Raw genomic sequence first — 19,248 nt, 5'->3', positions numbered from 1 at the left:
CCTCGCTGTCTCGGACTACAGTTCTGGATTTGTTTTTGCACAAAGCTTTTTTTTGCCGATCAGAACCACTAGATGGCAGCGTAGCTCAGATTATATCATCTCACGCTGGCCTGTAGCTGTTTATTTTGGTTACGAGTGAAAACAGTATATCATTTAGTACTTTAATTGACCGTATTAAAGCTTTCAGATGTGCTTAAATGATAAATAATTAAATACGGCATATACACGACTGTCTCAAATCCTTTGAACTGATACAAACAAATCTTACATGTGGGACTTCTTCACCGAAACGTCACCTCTTTCATAAGCTCGGCTGCAACATGTTCTTAGAGAAAAGCATCAAACAAACTCCACTGAGATACAGCTGCTCTTTAATGTGTTCCAGCTTTGATATGACAGCAGTGTGTGATATCTGACATTTTGCGTGTAGCACTGCAAATAGCCCCGGGCAAGACATTTTTGGACAGGCCCAGACAAAGGAGCAGCAGCGGTGTTGCAATGGTACACTTAAACCCTTGATTCCACTTTTAATGCACATCTATAAATATTCCACTAGCAAAAACCTGTCCTGCTGTAGGCCCAGCAGCACCCGGGGTATGCGGTCTCAGATGGGCATATACTATTAATACTGATGATGGAAACACGTTATACCCCGTGTAATGATCCCATGTGAAACACAGTGTTTGTCTCCTCTTTGAAGCCGCGTTATCCAGCCCACCGCGCAGCACAACACGTTTTTTATGACTATGAATTAATAATAGGGTTGGTTCCTACAATATTGATCGTGACAAACTAAGTACAGATTGCTGGGACAACAAAGCCCTCCTTGGGCTGCTTTGCGGTCTGAGGGTTGTCGGTGAAGCCTTTTGTTATGTGCGGGGTGACAAAAGCCTAAATGGATTCCCCAGTGTAAACTCCACTCCCCTGGGTTGAGCCGGTGTTGCTACTGTACACAAATCATCTTGTCATGCCGCTTCATGCTCTCACGTTTCACAAAGTAGTTCAGAGGAATCTGCTGCTCAGCTCGCTGGAGACTGAAAAATGAAAAGATTACACGCGGCAGCTCATCCTTCTCCTGTGAGACTGATGTTGGGAAGGAAGGATATTCTCGTGTAAAATGAACAAGAAAAGGTTCTGTGCTGCTCTCTGAGGAGCATCTATAGTGTAATCCGATAGGTTGGGGAAGAGCCTCTGAATACTAACTACCTGTGTGTGCGTCCGTGTGTGTGTGTGTGTGTGTGGCTACATGCTCGCAGGCTTGTTTGTGAAAGCTTGCATTCTTTTATGCACCTCCATGTCACCTACATATTTGCGGCTTTCCAACACCATACCTGGGATTGTCTGCTTGTCAGTCGATCAAGATTAAGCACAGCATTTGAACTGTGCAGGTGGGGGTGGGGGTTGTAAGGGTGAGGGACATCTGGAGGGATGAGAAAGGAGAATAGAGTGGAGTATGATTGGGGGGAAATGGATGAGTGCAGTGATAAGCGGAGCTGCCTGGGCCCTGACAGATACACACAGCAGATGGATGACTCTTATCTGGGAGATCACAGAGTGCATACTCACGCCTAGGCCCAGTTACAGAGAGCCACGATCACACCAGACAGATGAATAGGCCTCACCACCCCACCAATCACATTGCACATACAGTACACACACTGGCATACACGCACACACACCTACACACGCAAGCACTTGACAGAATGAACAGATTGCGGCGCTCGCATGTCTCTGACATTGGAATTCACCTGGAGTCTGCAGGATGTGTGCAAAGAGGGGGTGAAAGGAAGGGTGTGAGGAGAGATAAGAGAAATCGTTTTTTTTATTTTAATTGAGGCAGCACAGCCAGTTCATGTGTGTGTGTCATGTGTATGTGTGTGCATGCGTACATGGATGTTGGCGTACAGACTTGTCTGCCAAAGAGAGAGCCACATGCACTCTATTCTCACTTCTTTTTTTTTTTCTCCCAGCATGACACATTTTTTCACGGATTGTCTGAGCACAAACAATATCTGTCACGGAGGTTAAGATGGAGCTGAAGTCACACATACTCCAAAAAAAACAAAAAAAACACACACATTTTGGACTGTTTGTGACTTTTTAAACCGCTAACCGGCTATTATGGAATGCTTTTCTGCGTGAGCCCTGACAGATTTACCTTTTAAGACACTTTCCCCTCCTCCGCCTCACATCCTTACTGTCCTCCTTCCCATGCACTGTAACAGTCCCTCCCTCCCTAGCGCACACCCCTTGTTATTTGGGAAGAGCGCTTCTTCAACAGCTGTTGATTCTCCCAGCTGCATATTATAGCGAGTGAGAGTGCCAGTCTTGTCTTGGAGGCAGATGGTGGCCAACTGGACACGTGGCACGTTGGACGACTGCACACGGTGGGTTGCTCCATCTCAGGGAAGCTGCAGGAAGAAGAAAAAAAACCAACAACCTGCAAACACCTCACTTTCAATACAGTGAGAGGCGAGCAGGTTGCGACTGGAATGTGTGCCACGTATGCACCCCTCATGCCAAAGATGTTTGCCAAAGTGGCTTTCCTTTGCTAGTCATTGATGTGTGAAGTCCATGGATGCCACACAGCACCTGTTCCCTTTATGTTGCATTTCGATGTTTACATTTTCTTCTGACCTACTTAGAATATACGTGACATGTGTTGCGGTTGGAAATAGAGCAAATAATCCTGGTGAACAGTGTGCCTTGCTTTTTTTTTTTTCGACCCTATAATTTCCTCTCAGGGTCATCTATCCCAGCATGCATCGGCCGACGCCCTGGACTTGCCGCTCTGGTAGCAGACATGTTGAAACACTCCTCAATTCATCAGTATACTTGAAGGAAAGACCATCAGCAGGTCAAATAATGGGTTGTTTTTCCTCGGGGGGACAACGCTCTGCCTCTCGAATTGTCGTGATTGATGTGTCTGAGGGCCCGGCATTTATCCGGAGCCTTCGGTTGGCCTACAGGGACAAATGTCTCGCTCCACATTACCTATCCATTAGACGAGAAGATCTTCCTGACAGAGCTTTTTGTGGGCCAGAAAAAACGGACTCTGTGTTTGCTCTCTCCTCCACGCTGTCGGTCTCCACAATGCAAAACCCATCCATCATGTTGGCGGCACCAGGTCTGTTCCGACACTATTTCCTGCTCCTTGTCCTCATCTTCACTGGTGAGTGAAGAGCTGCCGCTATCTCTTTAGCGAGTTTCGGCAGCAGTGGGCGCATGCTGGTCAGATAAGAGCGCAGGAAGGTTCAGAAAGAGATATGGATGACGTTTTAAGAGGAGCTTATGATGCGGTTGGCGCTTGCCAGTCTACCGGTCGGTGTCCATGGCCAAAGTTGAGAGCACACGGAAGCCTGAACTTCACACAGACTGGTGACTCCATTTCCTTAGCTGGAAACAGAGGGATGCCTCCTGTGGGGCAGGAAACAAAGACTCCCTCCTGGACGCACACTGACTGTACACCACACCTGGCTGATACCCAACTTGAGATAAGGTCACGGCTTACGCACATACGTCTGTGTGACGATGAATCCGACAGGAGAATGTGCATTGAAGATAAATTCAAAAAAAGTCAGACTTCAAACTTTCAGCTGCTCGGCCAGGAAGTGCCCACCTGTGTGACCTTTGACACAGTGACACGCCACATCGACTCGTATGTTTATTCTATTTTACTGTCGTAGCTCAGAATACATTCACCCTCATGCTTTTGTGTCGTCGGTGCCACCATACTGCGTCACAGCTCGCCACAAAGCCGGTGGTGATGAGAGGAGCTCAAAGAGCTGTTTTAATTTCAAGCTCAAGGCTCCGTTAACAGGATGGATGTCCTTTACATCCAGTCCCAACCCCCATCTGGTTGCTTTGTCACCGTTGTCATGGGCTCCAGAGCCAGCCGGAGAGGAATCTCAGGAATCTTCTTTTGGGTTGACCTGGCTCTCATGTAGAGCCAAGGAGAGTAATGGTGACATTGTCCCGAGGGGCAGGGCCCCGGCTCCTCTTTAATAGTGGATTTCAGCCCCCTGAATCATGCATAAGAATAGTCTGCAGGCCCCTTTTGCTGCATGAGAAGAAAAAACATTTATATAAATCAGTCGCCATGTAACTGACTTATTCAGCTTAGATCAACTTTGCAAACGGAAATGAATGAGCACGGGAATGAATAACGGTTCACAGTGCAGCAGTGACAGGGTTAATCACACCCATATGGTGCACCAAGAGGTTTGGTCCAATGCTGCTGTGGGCCAACAGGAGAGGGGAGGCAGAACAGAAGGGCGAGGACAGCAGGGCGCGCGCTCCCAACACCTGCACCTGGTCCCTTTGATTCACGCTCACACAGCTCGGACGCAACTCGACATCTCGGTCGCATCCCGCCGATGGCTGCTGCGATCCAGGCTTAAACTTTTTTTTGTGTGTGGAGAAAGTGGAACAAGCGTTCAGGGATCACTTGTGTGTTATACTTTTTTATTTTATTTTGGGTATTTGTTGCCTGGAAGAAAAGCCGTCGCTTAACAGCAACTGATTAGGCAGTCCTCCCCCTCTCTCTCTCTCTCTCTCTCTCTCTCTCTCTCTCTCTCTCTCTCTCTCTTTCTCCCTCAAGAGGAATTTCCAAACCTATCGGATTGTTTAATTCCTGCGCAGCGCCGCTGAGAGGTTTTTCCCAATCCGGGCTCCGAAGCACAAGACGCGGGGAACGCAGCGGTAACATCCCGCAAGTTTCTTTTTTTCTCTGGATCTCCGAGGCATCGAGAAAGTCTGAAAGCAAAAAGGTAGGACATTTTAACTTCCCCCTGGTTTAACTTTTAACTCATGTACGGGTTACTCTGTAGTCTGAATGGTAGATGGCGATGAAGTAGTGTGCTCCCATTTGTTCGGTTCCTATTTCTGGATGTTGAGTTAACAGGTAAAGTGCTGACCCCTCCGCGGGAAAGGGAACTATAGGGTTATTGAAATCCTGTAATTAGGATTTTTTTTTTTTTTTTTTAAAGGGAAACCATATATTATTACAGCTGCACTTCAATCTGAAACCAGTGGAAATATCGTTCAAATTATACCTCAAAGTAAAATGAGGCCATCAAACATGGAGCCTCATATGCACAATGTTGTGTTTTAAATCCTGATTTGTGCTTTTTAGATATGTTCAAGGTTTCTCAATGGAAATACTAATGTTTAGGTTATTTTTCTATCATTTAAATTATGTTTGATAAAATACAATGAATACAATGTTGCCCTTTTTCTTCTTCTTTCTTTCACATTACATTCAAATAGGGACATAAACATGTCTCTGTGGTGTCCATAATCATAGATGATCATTTCCCTATTATAAGTTAACTAATTGGTGCCAATGCTTATATAGTATTTATGTGATGTGATTCAGTGATGTTTTAATCTCAAAATGGCAAATACCTGTGACTCTTCGTGACATAAAATGTGTATCCATATAGTATTTGATGACCCATTTTATCATATTATTAACAGTGAATAATAATTATGATGTAATATACAATGTTTGATAGAAGGAATAGGGATCAAGGAACCCTGATGAGCAGATATATACATGGCAAACGTGTGATTATGCCAGGAAGCCTGCAAGGCGTTTTCATGGCTTCTGTTCTTCATTGCTAAATGTTCAGTCATTTCAGTTTCATCAGTCTGTCCTTGTATATTTTTCATGACAATACATGTTTTTATATAATGCGTCACACGTAAACTGATGCCTTCTTGTGAAACGTAATGTATGAATGTGTTTTATGAGATCTCTCTTGTTTTTCACCCTGAATATCTCGCCCTAAAAGCCCTCATTTCGAGGCTTGTAGCGTGCGCCCATGGGGGCCTTGGCTACACGAGAAAAAGGAAAGCCCGTGGGATGGCTTATAGCCCGAGCAAAGCACACCTTCAGGGAGACAATTTAATGGATGTTGTGGACTCAGCTTTTAGTATTCATAATTTATATGGGATCCTCTCCAGCAAAGTGCAGATGCATAATGAATGCTTGAGTTAAGGTCTAACAGTTCGACTACGTTTCAACACCCCTGGACTGTCAGAAATGGTTCCAGCGAGGACTACCTGTGTCTTTGAACTGTCATGTATTTCACTCGTCAACTCCTGGAAAGTACATCGATATGCTTTGTTGAAAGACTCGGAGAGAGATGGAGGGAATCCCTGATGGGCATCGCCGTCTTGTTTAATCCAGTTTTCTAGGAAAATGTGCATGAAATACAATATAATATGTTCAAGAAAATGTACCCGGTGAAGACTTTAAACTTTCTTTTTCAGACTTTTTTCCATGGGACTGTGCTTGCAAATCCCATTATAGAGTCTTAACACATACCGTAGTACATTTACACCTTTAAATAAGTAATAGGGCTGTCACATTTTCCAGTGCTACTGTGAAGATTTGGACGTTGTTCTCCTGCCAAACTGTACGGCTCGCTGCAGGCCAAACTTCTGATCAGAGAGATCAGAGAAAGAAAGAGAGAAAGAGAGAGAGAGTCTCCTGCCTGTCCTTCCTTCTTTTTCTGTCTCATATTTCTCATGGGGCACTCTATAATAATAATAGTTCATTCCTGTTTCTTTTTTCGTCCAGATTTAGATCTCTGTGGGCTACCTGCATGACTGTTACCATGACAGCATCTGGAGCCCAACTCCTCCTGCTGGCCATATGTGTTTACAGAGGCTTGGGCCTGCAGCAGTCTGCCCCGCGGATCCGCCTCTCCTTCAAAGGTGAGCTCCTACAGATTAACTAAACCTCCTCTGACAGCGGGGCTTGTCCTTAATAGTTTCTTTCACTTGTTTGGCTTCTCCCACTAAGTCACTCAGTGTGCACACAAACTCCTGCACACACCCGCCGTTATGTTTCCTCTCTGAACATATGTAAAGAGCGTATTTCCTGTCCCATGTCAAACAGTCCAACGCTGAAAACAAAAGGTGGATATTGCGTGTGGTTGGGTACTGGTTGTGCCCTTCGACAAAGTTCCTCCCCACACCCTCAAACCCGAACGCACTAAAGCCTGACCTGTCATTTCTTCTTTGTTTTTGTTGTCTGACATGATGACACAAAAGGGAAACACCTGAAATCTGAGTGAAAATGATATTGTAGAGCTGTAATGTTTTTGGCCTCGAGGCATATTTAAAATGGGGGGTAAATAGTGGTTTTAAAGTCTTTTTTCTTCACAGGCGTTTGGGATTTTCCCCGTGGAGTCTCCTTGTCGCCATTGACTATAACAGCAGAGATTCATGTTACAAATACGTGGATGACAGCTTTGATGAAAAACAATGCTGGGTGATTACACTTATCTTTGCATCCTATCATGTCGCCACTTCAAGTGCACCTGCGCATGTGAACGTGCACAAACATGCGTCCCACCTGAAGTACCTGTAAGTAGGAATTAGTGTGGTGTGAATGCGATTTATAGCATTCTTTTGACGCTTTCATGTGGAGAGAGTCACAATGTTCTGCTCGCAGGTTCAGGTCCAGGCGGCGTTTACGTGTTTGGCATCTTTACCTTCAACTGCAGTGACTCAATGAGAAACATTTATAATTTCGCACGATGTCAGCGAGAGACATCTGACGCAGATTAGAGGTGAGCTAATCGTGAGATGATCTGTGGTTGATATCTGAGACTTGGAGTCTACATGCGAATGCAGAGACTGAAAACAGCTGTCTGCATTGTGTTCGTGGCTGTCGTATAAGGGGTCTGTTCCATTTGAGGCTTGAGAGAGTGATTGCGGGGCATTTTTACATGACCTTTAACACAAATCCACTTGCAGTAAACAGCTTATACACACAAGTGTGTTTTTTGTTGTTGTTGCAGCAGGATGTATAAAGAGGTAGTCTGACTAATTCCACAAGTTTGATCTTGACCTTGATCGTGTTAAGATACAGGAATTCACATCTGTACAGAGCTCTACATGACGCATGCATGTCAGGCTGCTTGTTTAGAGCAGCTGAGAGGTGCTGAATTATTAGTTTGTTGGTTAGATTTTGAAGATAAAGCGGCCACATTCACAGACGTCCGCCACCCCTCCCCCTAATACCAAACACACACATAAAAGAAAGAAAAAAAAAGTTGGATTTACTCCCAAACTGTTTTCTGCCACTCCAAGTAGTTATTGTTCATTGTTTGTGACACCGAGTCCCTTTGTTCCCAGAGGCGCCTGTGGAGGAGGCTTTGGGGCGGCTGGAGGACATGTGACTCTTCTGAGCGAATGAGCCGGCCAGATTGACACCCGGGTGGGGGGTACAGGAGGCCTGCAGAGGATAGAGATCTCACAGCGTTTCCTCCGTCGCTGGGAAGTCAGTTAGACACACTTCAAAGGGACGGACCGGCTCTCGTTTGATAGAATTAGTCAGCACTGCTAGAAAGCAAAATGTGCCGTGTAATGGAAGCCATGTTTTAGAAGCTCATGTCTCGGCGCTGTCACCAGTGTGTTCATACTTGGGGACTAAACGGCAGCGGTCATTAGTGCCTTAGTGACAATATGTTGTCCATATGTAACATGAGAGCTTATGGTGGCTTGTAGTAGCTTACGTGAATTGCATGTCCTTCCCAGTGTTTCCCTATCAGTGTCAGAATGTTGTCAGGGGATAAATGTTTGCTGAATGTTTACCAGATGATGGCAGTGCATTGTTTGCTATTTTTGGAGAATGGAGACATGTATAAGGGGTGTGGCGTTTCTACATTTAGCCCGTTCAGTGAATCCACCATGGCCCGGTGGGGCTCGGCCAGAGGCTTGTTATCCTGTGTTTACCTCTCAGGAACAGAACCGGACCTCCTCCCCACCTCCAACCGGCTCCATCTCGTGTCGTCCGGAGATCCGATTGCATAGTTTATTTTAGTTAGGCACCTTGGCTGCATCCTGTTAACGTTGACCTCAAAAAAAGGAAGATGGCTGGCACTTTGATGTAAATAAAGATTGCGCTTCCTCCGGAATCCCTGTAAGCTGGCTTCTGAGGGCTCTCTGGGAACATTTGTCAATATATAAGCCCGCTGTCTTTGACATGCCTCAGCTGTGTCTCAGTGTGAACACATATAGTGGTCGATATCTTACACATGATGCCACATATGTGTGTGTGTGTGGATGGGAGGATGAAAAAAATGGCATAAAGAGAGAGGTAGAGTGCAGCACACAGTCCATTTGTCACGCAGCAGATGAAAATTGTTCAATCAAAGCTTTCAGGAGAACAAAAAAAGGAGCAACATTTTCCACCGCGGCGTGTCTTAACAGGTTACGCTCTGCTAAACCCAATCCTGATCTTAAGAATTAGCTCCCAGTTCCACTGACCGTGTTTCCTCAGGGAGGTGCTTTTTATGCCTAACTCTGCAGGGCGTGCGGCGCCTTAAACTCAATCAGCCAGTCAGGACACATCAAATATTAAGATCTTAAAAGCAAATATGTTTCTTAAAAAGCTCCAAGTTGGGTCATATTTAATCAGTGACACACATTTTTCCAGAAAAGAAGTGTGAGGGCCGTTGCTTCAGGGACCGCGGGTTCATTCGAGTAATGAAACATGTGAAAGGCATAAAAGGAATAATGGGACTAGGTTTTTGAGAGGTAACCTTTGCTCCCCCTGCTGTTGGTTTCCCAAATGGTAAAGATGGAGATGGTGTGTGTGTGTGTGTTTTTTTTTTAACAAAGCAACATTCTTTCCCACAGAACTGATGGACACAAGGGCAGCGCGGCCCTTCAGTTTCTCCTTCAACACCAGCGACTACCGCATCCTCCTGATGGATCAGGATCAGGGCCGTCTGTACCTGGGCAGCCGCGAGTACCTGGTGGCCCTGGACATGCAAAATGTCAACAAGGAGCCACTCATAGTGTGTACAAAAACATCTAAATCCTTTTCTAAAATGTGTGGCTTGAAGTCTCCAAAGGCTATGACCCTGTGTGCTCTTTTATAATACACAGATCCACTGGCCTGCATCTGCTAAGAGAAAGGGAGAATGTCAGATGACAGGAAAGGGAAGACAGGTGGGATCCCATATTCACATCCTATTCTTTCAAAAATGAAAAATTGAGACTCCTGCTTTCAAGACGGGACAATGAGCGCGGTGATGTTTGAATTGCATGTGTCTCGCTCCTCTTTGTCTAGGGGGAATGTGCCAACTTTGTGCGGTTGATCGAGCCGTGGAACCGCACCCACCTCTACACCTGTGGAACGGGGGCGTACCAGCCCATCTGCACATTCATCAACAGAGGCTGGAGGGCAGAGGTGAACACAAAGACACTTACAGTTCCCCGAGTAGGATTTACAGCAAAGATCCCTCAGCGGTGGGCCTGGGAAGCGGCGTTGTTCTGATAAATATTTCAGGACTACAAACTGGGACACTGATTTGTTTGTGATTTTCCCCAAGCTCCCATGTGACGTTTTAGCCTTTTCTATTTTCATGCATCCTCTTTCCCTGCAGGACTACCTGTTTCGGCTGGTCCCTGGGTATTCGGATTCAGGGAAGGGAAAATGCTCCTATGATCCCAAACAGGAGAACATTGCCGTTCTGATCGGTAAGACGATCTTCATTTCTAGAACAAAAACACTGATCACATTCCTGGATCTCTAAAAAGTCTCACCTTTCTTTTCTGTTATTGCCCCCCTGCAGATGGTAACCTATATGCAGGGGTCCATATCGACTTCATGAGCACAGACGCTGCTCTGTTCAGGACCATGGGAGGGAGAACGGCAATCAGGACGGAGCAGTATGACTCCAGGTGGCTCAACGGTGAGTAAGTGTGGGTGTGAGGAGGTAAATGTTGTTGATTACAGTTTACGGTTCGTATTTGACAACCACTTGCCTCGATCCTCTCTCCGCTTATCTGTTTTTATCCTCTAGAGCCTGTGTTTGTTCAGATCCAGCAGATCCCTGACAGTGCAGAAAGGAACGACGACAAGCTTTACTTCTTTTTCCGGGAGAAGAGTCTAGACTCCAGCGGCGGTGCGAGCCCCAGCGTTTTAGCCCGGGTGGGACGAGTGTGTCTGGTGAGCCGAAACGCAGGTCTCGTATATGTCGTGATAGCATATGCAGCCTCCCTCGTAATGTGCAGCTTATTGAGCCGTGACCTCATTTCCTTTCTGTCTAGAATGATGAAGGAGGCCAGAAGTCCCTGGTGAACCGCTGGACGACGTTCCTGAAGGCTCGCCTTATCTGTTCAGTGATAGGAGAAGACGGAGTGGAGACACGATTTGATGAACTACGTGAGGCCACTATAAAACGTCCACCGCGTATGAACTGATAGCATTTTAATTGCAACTGCTTTTCATGTCGATTTATTGATTTTGTGTCTCCTTCCAGGGGACGTGTTTATTCAGCCCACACAGGATGAGCGCAACCCTATGGTGTACGCTCTCTTCACCACAGCGGGGTGAGTGGTTTTTGGAGGCTTGTTTTTGTTAAATTCACACATCGCCTCACTCATTTTGTGGATGATTCATGCTTTAATATCAGGGATAGGGTGAAAGCGGCCTCCTACTTCTCCCTCTTACCTTAATTGTCTGTTTCTCCTCAAGCTCGGTGTTCAAGGGCTCTGCAGTCTGCGTGTACTCGATGGCTGATATCCGCAATGTCTTCAATGGACCGTTTGCTCACAAACATGGCCATAACTACCAATGGACAGAGTACACTGGCAAGATTCCCTACCCACGGCCCGGGACGGTACGTTTTCAGTGATGTTATCTCCAAAGTGAATTCTGCATCAACAGAAAGACGCCACATGATTATTCCACCTCTTCCTTCCTCCCTTTCAGTGTCCAGGAGGAACCTTCACTCCCGGTATCCGTTCCTCCAAGAACTTTTCAGACGAGGCTGTGAATTTCATCCGAGCCCATCCCCTCATGATCCATCCAGTGTATCCGATCCACCGTCGCCCCCTGGTGGTGAGGACCGGCGTGGACTACCGATTCACTGCCATGGTGGTGGATCAGGTGGATGCTGTGGATGGACGCTACGAGGTGCTCTTCCTGGGGACAGGTGGGACAGATACAGTCTGGCTGGAGGATTAGTTTGGCAAAAAAGAAAATGTAGGTCTTAAATATGATTTCTTTCACTTCTAGATCGAGGCACTGTCCAAAAAGTTATAGTTTTGCCGAAGGACCCAACTAACATCGAGGAACTGACTCTAGAGGAAGTGGAGGTTTTTCGGGTATGTCTAAAATATGTGGTCCTGAAATGACAAAAAAAATACTCTTATCTGAAAGATTAAGAAATGGGTTTTCTTTTGATTCATCTTTTTGTTATTTATTCATTCTCAGTCCAGAGCTCCCGTCAAAACAATGAAGATATCCTCTAAAAGAGTAAGCTAAATCTTCATACAGACTAATTCACATTTCAGCGCATAAACCAAACCCCACAATCACACGTTTCGTTTATGTTTCGTCACAACAGCAACAGCTGTACGTGTCGTCAGACGCGGGGCTGACCCAGGTGTCGCTGCACCGCTGTGGTGTGTATGGCAGGGCCTGCTCTGACTGCTGTCTGGCCCGGGACCCCTACTGTGCCTGGGATGGAGAGAGCTGCTCCGCTTTCACTCCGTCCACCAAGAGGTCAGAGTCATCTCATATCTCTACAGTGCACTGTTTCTAATCTACAAAGGTTTGTGTGTGTGTAAACGTAATTCTTAATTCTGATCTTTGTCTCAGGAGGAGCAGACGACAGGATGTCAAACACGGAGACCCTCTGAGGCAGTGCAGGGGCTTTAACGCCAAAGGTGTGGCCTTTTCTTATTCTTTTCTTTTTTTTGTCACAAATCAAATATTTTTTGAGCAGTTGTCAACATTTCTTCTCTCTCCGTCTGTGCAGTGGAGAAACGTCTAAGAGAAACGGTGCAGTTTGGGGTGGAGGGCAGCAGCACCTTCTTGGAGTGTCAGCCTCGCTCCCCTCAGGCCTCCGTCAAGTGGCTCTTCCAGAGGGAAGGAAAGAGGAAAGTGGTGAGGAAGAGCAGTTACATTCTGGGAATGTTTATGCTAAGCTAACTGGCTACTTGGTGCAGCTTCATACTTTTTCAGGACAGATATGAGATATCAAATTTCTTTTTTTTATCTAATTCTCAGCAAGAACGTGAATGAATTTATTTATTAAAACCTAAATGGACTGCGTTTATAGACCACTCGAAGCACTTTACTACACAAGCCAGCATCCGCGCACACATTCACACACTGCTGCCGTCCAAGGAGTGTTCAGGAGCGATAAACACTCAGCAACACTTCACCTTCCCTCTCTTAGACTCCTGCGGTTTCATTCCCTTTTCTGCAGCTCACCCGTGTGGGAGGTGTACTGAAGACCAACCACGGCATCCTGCTGAAGTCTCTCAACCAGTCGGACGCGGGGCTCTACCACTGCCTCGCCACTGAGAACAACTTCAAACACACGGTGGCCCGTGTGGCGCTGCGCATCCTGGACCGAGACATCGTTTTAGCTCTCACCGCTCAAGATGAGGACGATGAGCCCAAAACTCTCCAAGCGGAACCTCACCAACAGTCGTCCCTCGTCTCCACACCCTTCCCGCCGGAGATAAGACTGATTAACCAGTACTGCCAGTCGTACTGGGAGCAGCTCAGTCCCAAACAGCAGCAGCAGCAGCGCAAGCGCACCAGCCGCAGGCACACAGAGGGCCAGGACCAAGGCCTCGGCTAGAGGACGGGACGGACGGCGTCCAACACCGGCCCGTGTGGACTTTTATGGTGGACTTTTATGTTTGACATGCATGTTTGTGCGTCACCTCTATTCATTAGGCAGGTGATGCTGTCATGCTGTCGCTAAAGTACTATATTTGTGGTTTTATAAGTGTCGGCCTGCAAAATACCATATTGTGTATATTTTACATTATCTGTGACTACTTCCCAAAGAATACCAGACATATTTACATTGTTCATCTTTCAGGTGTCGGCTTGTGTTAGTTTGACTTTTAAATCAACTAACAGGCGTGACGGAAGAGTATTATGGCCAGGCATAAAGGAAACGATGGAGAGGAAGATTTATTTATTCAGCATTTTCGAGAATAAAGTTTAAATGTCAACAATAAGGTGAAACTTTCAGTATTACTGCCAGGCATAATAAATAATATACCAAAGGAGGAAAAAACATTTTATTGCATTTTGATAACAACTTCAATCTTGATTGATTGATCACTTTTCCATATTTCAATATGGATCACCTGAAAATTCAACTTTCATAATGTGAATTTAAAACAAATACTTATGCCTGGCCCTCTAATACTGTTCCATATTTCAAGATTGATCACCCATCATGAAGATTGTTTTAAACCTTAGCATTATTCAGGCGACTTGAGAATCACTTTGGAAGATCAATGTTTTTAGAGCAAAAAAAAAAGAAGTAATCTTCACAGCATCCATATTTGCTTATTATCTGTTTTCTAGTATCTGATTTTCCAACAATATAACTTGCGAAAGCAGATACTTTCATCAGCTGATTCTTACATTTTGGATTGTTCTCGAGAGCACCAACAAAGACGCGTTTTTTTAAACTAGACTGCTCGTTGAGACGAATCACATATTCCATGTTTGTTGTCGTTTTGGAAAATGGTATGTGATGTAAAGTAAATGCAGCACGTAGTTCATAGGCTTCAACATGCAGAACCACAGGTATGGTACTGTAAAGTATCTTGAAACAGAAATGTAATATATTGATTGTGAATATAATATATATGGTCATTGGATTACTCTTGTATTGTATGAAGTTAATATGGTATAAATGCATACGTTGCATGCATGTGTCGTTTGTTGCAAGTTGTACATTTTACTTGGCGTGTAATGATGTTTGTAAGGTGTAAAGTATTCTGTTAAGCTAATTCCATGGACTCCCTTGCTCTAGTATGTGAGTGTTGAGGGTATGTGTAGCATACAGTGTCCTTCCAGTTATGCACTTTGTCGGTGGTGGTATTCGAGGGAATTTGGGATCTTTGCACAGATGTATGAGAAAATGAAAAAGGAACTTTTTTTTAAATGTACAGTATGTTATTATAAAACTGGGAATGGAACTGGCTCAGATTTAGAATTAATTGTTGGTGTTCTGTCATTTGCTGTATTTACAGACTTTAAAAGTTGCTCTTTTTAGTGGAAGCGTAAAGAACAAGATTAGTTTTCCAGTCAGAGCCACGATTCACCGTCATTGTGAGTAACACAGTGCTGTCATTATAATGAACCTACACTGGAACGTTCGAACAAATATATAAACGTTTCAAAACTCTCCTAAACTTGTTTTCTTTCACTTTCAAGTCTATTGAATTATTTGACCTCACTTCACATTCCAGTTTTATTATCAATGATTGAACTTGTACCAATATTGCAATAAAGAGGGTTCTAGAAGTTCAAAATCCACATGAACATCAATCATCCCATTCGTCGTCATCTTCGTCGTCATCTCCACCTTCATCTTCACTTTCATCTGAAAGAGAGGACAGATATAAAGATGTGTGGGTCCTTTTGTTCCACTCTTCCTTTATGTTTGGTGTAATTAACTTCAAATATTTACCAGAGGAATGGATGGCTTTACTCCTCTTCTGCATGACCATCATGAGAGCACCGACGATGCCCTCGTCTGACTCTGATGATGTAGGTGTATCAGGACTGTCTGGCACCTACAACACGCAGCAGAATTTAAACATGAACATCTGCTACAAACGGCCAAACCAAATTTCAATTGCAGCGTGATTGTATGTGCTAGTATTATGTTTTTACGAAAAAGAAGTTTGCTTTACGTTTTTGAGCCTCTTCCCCTGTCGGATCTGATCCAGCAGAGCTCCTCTGCCGGGTCCTTCTCCTCCGGATGCAGGGGCAGGTGATGGAGGAGGAGGTGAGAAATGTGAAGACATAGAGGTTTGGGGGATTGGAGGGGGAGGAGGAGGAGGAGGAGGAGGCGGCGGCCCTCCACCTCCTCTGCTGGGAGTAGAAGGAACAAGAGGAGGTGGGAGACCCATGGAGCGCTGCTGGCTCGGCGGAGGCGGAGGAGGCAGGTTGTGGGAGGAGATCGAAGGCGGGACATGAGAGGATTTTGCGGGGAAGTGAGAAGCAGAGTGTACTGGTGGCAGCGGAGGACCACCTCTGCTTGATGCTGGAGGTGGGGGCGGCACTGCTCCTCGCGCAGGAGGCAGGTTGGAGGACGGGGGCCCTCGAGGGGGCTGGCCTGGGATGCGAGGCAGGGGGCCCGAGCGTCCTCGCTGAGGCGGAGGGGTTGGAGCAGAGTGGCCCGGCACAGCAGGCAGAGGCCCTTGTCTGGCAGGTGGAGGAGGTGGTGGCGGTCCGCCAGCTATAATGCAATGGGAGAGAAAAAACATGCACAGCAATTTTAGAAGATCACATCAGCCTGCGGGGAGGAACCAAAATGATGCCGGGCGAGTCTGACCTCTGTTCATCTCCCTTTTGACCGCCTCCATGCCTCCAGACTGCTCGATGACGTTATAGATGAGCTGGGAGGTCTTTTCATCCTTCATCTCATCTTCACTGATCCCAGCTTTGGAGAGCAGCTTCCACAGATCAGGGTCAATGTTGTTGGGATCCCAGCCGACATGACTAACATGCCTGACAGGGAGGAGACACAGGAGACACAGTTTCACAAATACTGAAAAACACCAATCTAGATATTAACTAAACTTCACTGTGTGATATCAAGGCAACACATTCATCGTCTGAGACGCTCACTTAAATCCACTGGGTGCCCCTATGTCTGCTTTGGAGAATTTGGGGCCCTTTTTTCCTTTCTTCTTATCCTTCTTCCCTTTGCCGATCAGCGCTAAGGAAGCAGTAGGTGAAGGCATGGAGCGGTAGCGTGAAGAATGGATATCTGGGTTTGGGATGTCCACTGTGGACATGTGAAGAGAAGCAGGGCTGCCAGGGGATGCTTGGAGATACATAGTACAAGCAGGTTGGTGTGCCATTGTTATTTCATTTCATGCATCATTGGTGGGAGCAAAATTAACAGCAGAAAAACGTTATGCACCTTTTTCAGGTGAGGGTCGAGGCAGGGAAGCTCTATCTACAGCAGAAAAAAGAGGAGAGAAATACTTTTACTCTTATAGTTTGCTTCATATTATGTAGAATCAATTCAAACATTCAGTCGTGAAGTTCATTGCTATCTCACCACTGGGCGGCGGGGGGCGCTGTTTCTTATCTGTCAACAACAACGAGGTGAGAGAAACCATTTTGAGACACATTACAACAACATAATACAATAATTATTCAGCTAAAATACTGTGAAACATTTACCTTGATTTGGATGTAAGAAATTATTCATCAACTGTCATTTGTAGATTATTTAGCATTAAAAAAAAACCTCTAGGAATGTATTCGAGTTTCGGTTTATTGGAAGCATCAGTAGTATTAAACGATATACTTGTAGAATATTTCAGATTTTAATGGGAAAAAATCAACTTCATTTACGTTTTTCTTTTTTAGGATCGGTGCAAACAAAAACAACCCCAAAACATATAAAAACACGAAGATTGCAATACTTTATTCCATTAATTTCGTGCTAAAAATACACATCAAAGTGATGGCGATGACCTCAATGACCTCACTGACCTTGACGGTTTTGTCTCTGGTGGATTTTTTCCTCGACAGCATTTTGGAAGGTTCCTGCTTCCTGTTGCGCAGCAAAGTTCAGTCCCACTTGACAGTCCTGCGTGGCGTGAGGATCGAACAAGGAATGTTTTAGGAACAGTAAGCTATACTTTTAAAAGACTGCTAGTTTTAACTGGAATACCTGCAGTGCAAGTACAACTCTAAGATAATAACCTAGAAAAAAAGGTCAAATGAGCACGTGCTTACATCCGCAGCAAAGGTGTGGAAGTACGGCTGCGGCGAGGAGTAAACTAACTGGTTGTAGATCTCCTGCTCCCAAACCTGCCTCCCTGTCTGTGGAGAAACACGATAAATATGTATATATAGCTTAGTAACTCACACACACACACATACAAACAGACAGACATGTCGTGATTTGATTGACAGTCTAAAGAGGGCCTAACGATTCATATGCAGCCTGGAGTTTGACTGGAGTGGCAGAATCGTCTGAGAGGTTACCTTCAAATCAAACATCCGTATGAAGTAGGAGCGCTGGGGGTTGTCTTTGATGAAGCACAGCACTCCAGTGTGCTGCAGGCTCCACATGGAGGGACTGTGAGGCAGAGCCATAAACAGCTGTGCTACTGCAGTGGCCATGGACTGAAACACACAGAGACAAAACAAACACCTAAAACAGTTGATATAGACACCTGAGAGCAGTTTATTGCAGTTCTCATGCAAATAAACAGTTTTGTGGTGTGGACTCACTTCCCCCATCTGCTTTCATTTGTTAAGATATCCACTTTAAGTGCTGTGATGCTCTGACTTCTAAAGCTCATCATGATATTCTGTTATTTACCAGACGTACACATCTGGAGGCAGAATGTGTGTCTCGGTTGCTTAAAGAGAGTCAGGAACAAAGCAACTTCTGCTCTACTTTAAGACTAAACCTGACAGTGTCTAATTCTGATACCAGGAAATGGTTCAGCCACCATTTCCTGTTACAGCTACCTCTTTTTTTTTGATGACCTAATGTCAGCTATTCATTTTAAACTGCACTGGCATGAACGTACAGTAGATTCCCTGGGAGGAAAAAAAACATGTCAAAATAAGAGTTTAAAATGTAATTTACCCAACTGTATAAAAGTATATAGAAACTAAGCGCAGTGTTCAACAGTCAACTGTCATTCAAATTCAGGATGTGATGTTTAACCACTAAGAGAGCGAGAGAGAGAGAGAGAGAGAGGTCTTGAGGGCTGAGACTATTTACTTTTTTAAGTCGCAACCAGAATAACTTGTATTATATAGGAGGATGTCAAAGAAAAGCTCTTTTACGACAGGAAAGTCAGAGCAAACACAACAGGTAATTGTCCCCTATGGGAGCCAGTCACCTCAGAACTTACAGCACATCTTCTGCCCAGCAGCTCCTCCAGCTGCTCGTTCTCCTGCGAGTTCAGCAGTGAGCTCCGGGTGCCCTCCGGTCGAGCTTTAGATCCACGGCTCATGGTCCCTCTAATAAATCTTGAATTAATATGTACAGCATGTGGAAAGGCGTCCTCGCTACGCTGTCAGAATACTAAACTCTACACATTCAAGGAAGTTTCTCTTCTGTGTTCTGCGCACACATCAACCGAAAGCAGGAAACGGACAACCGCACTTCTCTAACCCCCACTTTTCTTCTTTCTCTCAGACTCAGAGCACAAATGAATGTGTTACTTCCATTTTCAGTGGCAGGCAGTGCC

General features: G+C 45.3%; 2 protein-coding genes across 2 annotated transcripts; one reads left to right on the top strand and one right to left on the bottom strand.

Moving 5' to 3' along the window:
- Positions 1-4,639: 4,639 nt before the first annotated feature.
- LOC306743772 (semaphorin-3F-like) lies at positions 4,640-13,732 on the top strand. The gene is made up of 18 exons (XM_079226331.1): positions 4,640-4,769; positions 6,587-6,723; positions 9,658-9,818; positions 9,910-9,972; positions 10,094-10,213; positions 10,410-10,503; positions 10,599-10,718; positions 10,830-10,975; positions 11,077-11,191; positions 11,289-11,358; positions 11,504-11,648; positions 11,741-11,963; positions 12,047-12,135; positions 12,245-12,286; positions 12,378-12,535; positions 12,632-12,699; positions 12,792-12,919; positions 13,245-13,732. The coding sequence occupies exons 2-18, from the start codon at positions 6,612-6,614 to the stop codon at positions 13,623-13,625; spliced, it is 2,235 nt and encodes a 744-aa protein (XP_079082457.1). The 5' UTR covers positions 4,640-4,769; positions 6,587-6,611; the 3' UTR covers positions 13,626-13,732.
- A 1,536-nt stretch (positions 13,733-15,268) lies between these two features.
- On the bottom strand, positions 15,269-19,011 carry wasb (WASP actin nucleation promoting factor b; the record flags this gene model as incomplete). The annotated part of the gene is made up of 11 exons (XM_079226333.1): positions 15,269-15,395; positions 15,483-15,588; positions 15,709-16,256; positions 16,353-16,528; positions 16,649-16,847; positions 16,947-16,982; positions 17,088-17,117; positions 17,528-17,624; positions 17,774-17,860; positions 18,026-18,166; positions 18,910-19,011. The coding sequence occupies 11 exons, from the start codon at positions 19,009-19,011 to the stop codon at positions 15,337-15,339; spliced, it is 1,581 nt and encodes a 526-aa protein (XP_079082459.1). The 3' UTR covers positions 15,269-15,336.
- Between the last annotated feature and the right edge of the window lie 237 nt (positions 19,012-19,248).

This window comes from Taurulus bubalis (assembly GCF_910589615.1).
Source record: "Taurulus bubalis genome assembly, chromosome: 11".
Taxonomy (NCBI): Eukaryota; Metazoa; Chordata; class Actinopteri; order Perciformes; family Cottidae; genus Taurulus; species Taurulus bubalis.
This window is presented reverse-complemented; position numbering and strand designations above follow the sequence as displayed.

What these genes read in the sequence shown, in the direction of transcription:
- LOC306743772 (XM_079226331.1), top strand. Translation starts at nt 6,612, where the DNA reads ATGACTGTTACCATGACAGCATCTGGAGCCCAACTCCTCCTGCTGGCC. An exon ending in GAACATTGCCGTTCTGATCG is followed by an intron (nt 10,504 to 10,598) that starts GTAAGACGATCT and finishes GCCCCCCTGCAG; the next exon opens with ATGGTAACCTATATGCAGGG. An exon ending in GGGTGGGACGAGTGTGTCTG is followed by an intron (nt 10,976 to 11,076) that starts GTGAGCCGAAAC and finishes CTTTCTGTCTAG; the next exon opens with AATGATGAAGGAGGCCAGAA.